General features: G+C 63.8%; 1 protein-coding gene across 1 annotated transcript; it reads right to left on the reverse strand.

Moving 5' to 3' along the window:
• Positions 1-41: 41 nt before the first annotated feature.
• On the reverse strand, positions 42-3075 carry LOC113941709 (ankyrin repeat domain-containing protein 24-like; the record flags this gene model as incomplete). Its single annotated transcript, XM_027632847.1, has 10 exons — positions 42-146; positions 386-478; positions 587-615; positions 1108-1295; positions 1380-1486; positions 1609-1679; positions 1775-1832; positions 2471-2535; positions 2776-2864; positions 2945-3075. Coding segments are annotated over 10 exons (936 nt in total), but the record flags the coding sequence as incomplete, so codon positions are not given.
• Between the last annotated feature and the right edge of the window lie 358 nt (positions 3076-3433).

Here is a 3433-nt window from a genome sequence, read left to right on the forward strand (position 1 = left end):
GGGGACACGGTGCCATCTCCCCAGGGCCCTGCAGCTGGTACCTCCCGGCGCTGCTTCTCCTGCTGCTCCAAGCCCCGGATCTTCTGCAGGAACTGGGCCCGTTCCTGCCGCAGCCTCACGATCTCCTCGTAGGCGTCCCGGTCCTCCTGCGGGTAATCACAGAATCGTGGAATCCCCCGAGCTGGAAGGGACCCATGAGGATTGTTGGGTCCGACTCCTGGCACGGGACACCCCAAAAATCCCACCGTGTGCCTGAGGGTGCTTTCTGACCCCAGGGAGAGAAGGAAAGGCTCTGGCAGGGCGAGAACCCCCCGAGGCCAGCACAGGGGTGCGCCCTGCAAGCGAGCCAGGTGAGGACCTGGAGCTAAGGGGGACCCCCTCTCACCTGGCTGAGGGTGCCCTGGGGAGGCAGAGGGGCCTTCCTCTTCCTCGGGGTGCTGCTCTTCTCCCTGACGGATGACTGGCTGGGGGAAGAGGTCTGTGGAGACACCAGGGCAGAGGGGACATCACACCCACGGTGACCTCCGTCCTCCCTGACCCAGTGCCACCTCAGAGAGCCCCGGGGGACCCCCTGGCAGAGCCTCACCTGGGATGTCTGCTCAGTTGACTCCTCTTCTGAGGGGCAGAGCGGGAGGGAAGAGAAACAGGAGGGAAGTTTTTAGGGGACCAGAGCCCGTGTGGGTGTGGGGACACTCAGGGGACACACACACGAGTGCACAGCGTTCAAGGGGACACAGACAGACAAATACAGGGATGTACACGGGTCTGAAGGACAGGGATGCAGTGCAGACACAGGGAGACACATGCACACACAGACACGTGTGAAAACACCCATGCACTGAGACCCCCTCACGTGCAAACACGCGTGAACACGTGTGTGCAAGCACGTGCAGACACTGAGGCTCAGCACCACCTCAGCTGGTGACAGCACAGCCAAAGGCAGCCCCAGTGCCCAGGAGAAGGGGCCATGTGCCCCCCAGCCTCACCCAGCCTCCTCCATCCCCGCCCCAAAGCGCCCTGACGGTGCCAATCCCCCCGCAGGGTGGTGACCCCCTCGCGCTCCATCCCCGGGGCACAGGGAGCACCAGGGTGCCACGGCTGCCTCACCACTGGCCCAGGAGCGGCGCTGAGCAGCCTCCTGCAGGAAGTGCTGGATGAGGGCGTTGCCCGTGGCCAGGCTGTAGTGAGCGGCGTCGTGGCCCATGGCGTCGACCACGGCCACGCGGGCGCCGGCGTTGACCAGCACCTCCACGGTCTCCACGCTGCCGCTCTCACAGGCCAGCATCAGGGCTGTCCTGGGCACGGGGGGACAGCAGAGGTGAGGGGGGCATCCCCTTGGTCTCCACGTGCCCTCCCGGTGCCCGCGGGCGCGGCCCCACCTGCCCTGCAGGTCCCGGCTGTTGACGGCGGCGCCGCGGTGCAGCAGGTACCGGCACAGCTCCGAGTGGCACATCTTGGCAGCCAGGATCAGCGGGGTGGAGCCATCCTGGGCAGGGCAGGGGGGGTGAGGAGGAGCAGACCAGGCACCACCTGATATCCCTCCCCCTGATTTCCACACCCCGCAGGCACAGCCTGGCACGAGGAGCACGAGGAGCAGCAGGACCTCACCTTGTCCTTGATGTTCAAGGGGGCCTTGAAGTCACAGAGGATCTCGGAGCACGAGATGCAGCCGCTGACGGCTGTGGAAGGGACAGAGCTGAGCACTCCCTCCCCGGGGACAGGATAGGGTGGCACTGTCCCCACTGTCCCCAGTGTCCCCACTGTCCCCACTCACCTGCCAGGTGCAGCGCGGTCCGGCCGCTGCCATCAGCCACGTCCACGGGGCAGGAGGCCTGAGGGACAGAGCCTGGGTTACAGGATGGGGACGGACGGACAGACAGACAGACAGACAGACAGACTGCTCAAGGGGATGTGGTTCTGTGCCACGGGGCAGGGCAGGGCACAAGCTGACAGATTGCTTGAGTGGGCATGGCTGCTTGGCACGGTGGATGGCAAGGGACAGACAGACAGACTATGGCTCTGTGACACAGTAAAGGGCAGAGGACAGACAGACAGACAGACAGACAGGGGTTCCATGGTGTGGTGGAACACAGGGGACAGACAGATAGACAGCCAAGTGAAGGACAGGGGACAGACAGACAGCCTGTGGCTCCATGGGGGTACAGGGGACAGACAGACAGCCTGGTGAAGGACAGGGGACAGCCAGCCAGCTGTGGCTCCATGATGTGATGAAGGACAGGGGACAGACAGACAGCCTGTGGCTCCGTGGCATCGTGGAAGGCCAGGCAGGTGCCAGGCAGCACCACACAGAGCCAGGAATCACTGTGCCAGGTCAGGGCTCTGGTGAGGGAAGGGGGTTCAAGGACAGGGAGGACACTCCACTGGCACAGCACCCTCCTCCTCCTCCTCCCCTCCGCCTCCTCCTCCTTCCCTCCCTCCCTCCCTCCCTGCCTCTCCCCCTGCCCCGTACCTGCAGCAGTTTGCTGACACACTGAGGGTGCCCGTGCTTGGAGGCCAAGTGCAGGGCAGTGGAACCTGGGGAGGGACAGACAGACAGGTCAGAGCACAGACAGCGGGTCTGTGGCACAGGGAACAACCTGGGGGACACGCAGACAGATGGGCACACGGGCTGGGCACACAGGGACATCCCCAGGAGCCTCATTGCTCAGTGCCTGAGCTCCTGGTGTGGCCGTCACCTCTGTCCCCTGGGGACAACCAGGTGGCCCTGGGCGGCCCGTGGCAGTAGCCAGGGGCACGTGGTGGCCCTGCCCTCACCCGAGCTGTCCTTGGTCATGGCATCCACGCCGTGGGCCAGCATGGCTTCCAGGCAGTCCACGTTCCCCCGGGTGGCAGCCAGGTGGAACCTGCAGCGAGACCGGGGGGCTGTGGCACCGTAGCACTCGTGTCCCCCGGCCCTGTCCCCGGGGTGTGGGGTGGCACTCACGCGGATTTGCCCTCCGAGTCCAGCTTGGTGGGCACCAGGCCCTTGCGGAGCAGGAGCGACGTCACCCGCCCGGCATCGTTGTAGTCCACGGCCTGCAGGAGCTTCTCGTCGTTCTTGGTCCAGTCCTGGCTCTGCAACAGAGCCCAGAGGAGGCTGTGACACTGTGTGACACTGTGTGACACTGTGTATGTGACACTGTGTGTGTGACACTGTGTGTGACACTGTGTGACACCATGTGACACTGTGTGTGTGACACTGTGTATGTGACACTGTGTGTGTGACACTGTGTGTGACACTGTGTGACACTGTGTGTGTGACACTGTGTGTGTGACACTGTGTGTGTGACACTGTGTGTGACACTGTGTGACACTGTGTATGACACTGTGTGTGTGACACTGTGTGTGTGACACTGTGACACTGTGTGTGTGACACTGTGTGTGACACTGTGTGACACTGTGACACTGTGTGTGTGACACTGTGTGTGACACT

This window comes from Corapipo altera, unplaced genomic scaffold, assembly GCF_003945725.1.
Source record: "Corapipo altera isolate COAL_440 unplaced genomic scaffold, ASM394572v1 59539, whole genome shotgun sequence".
Lineage (NCBI taxonomy): Eukaryota > Metazoa > Chordata > Aves > Passeriformes > Pipridae > Corapipo > Corapipo altera.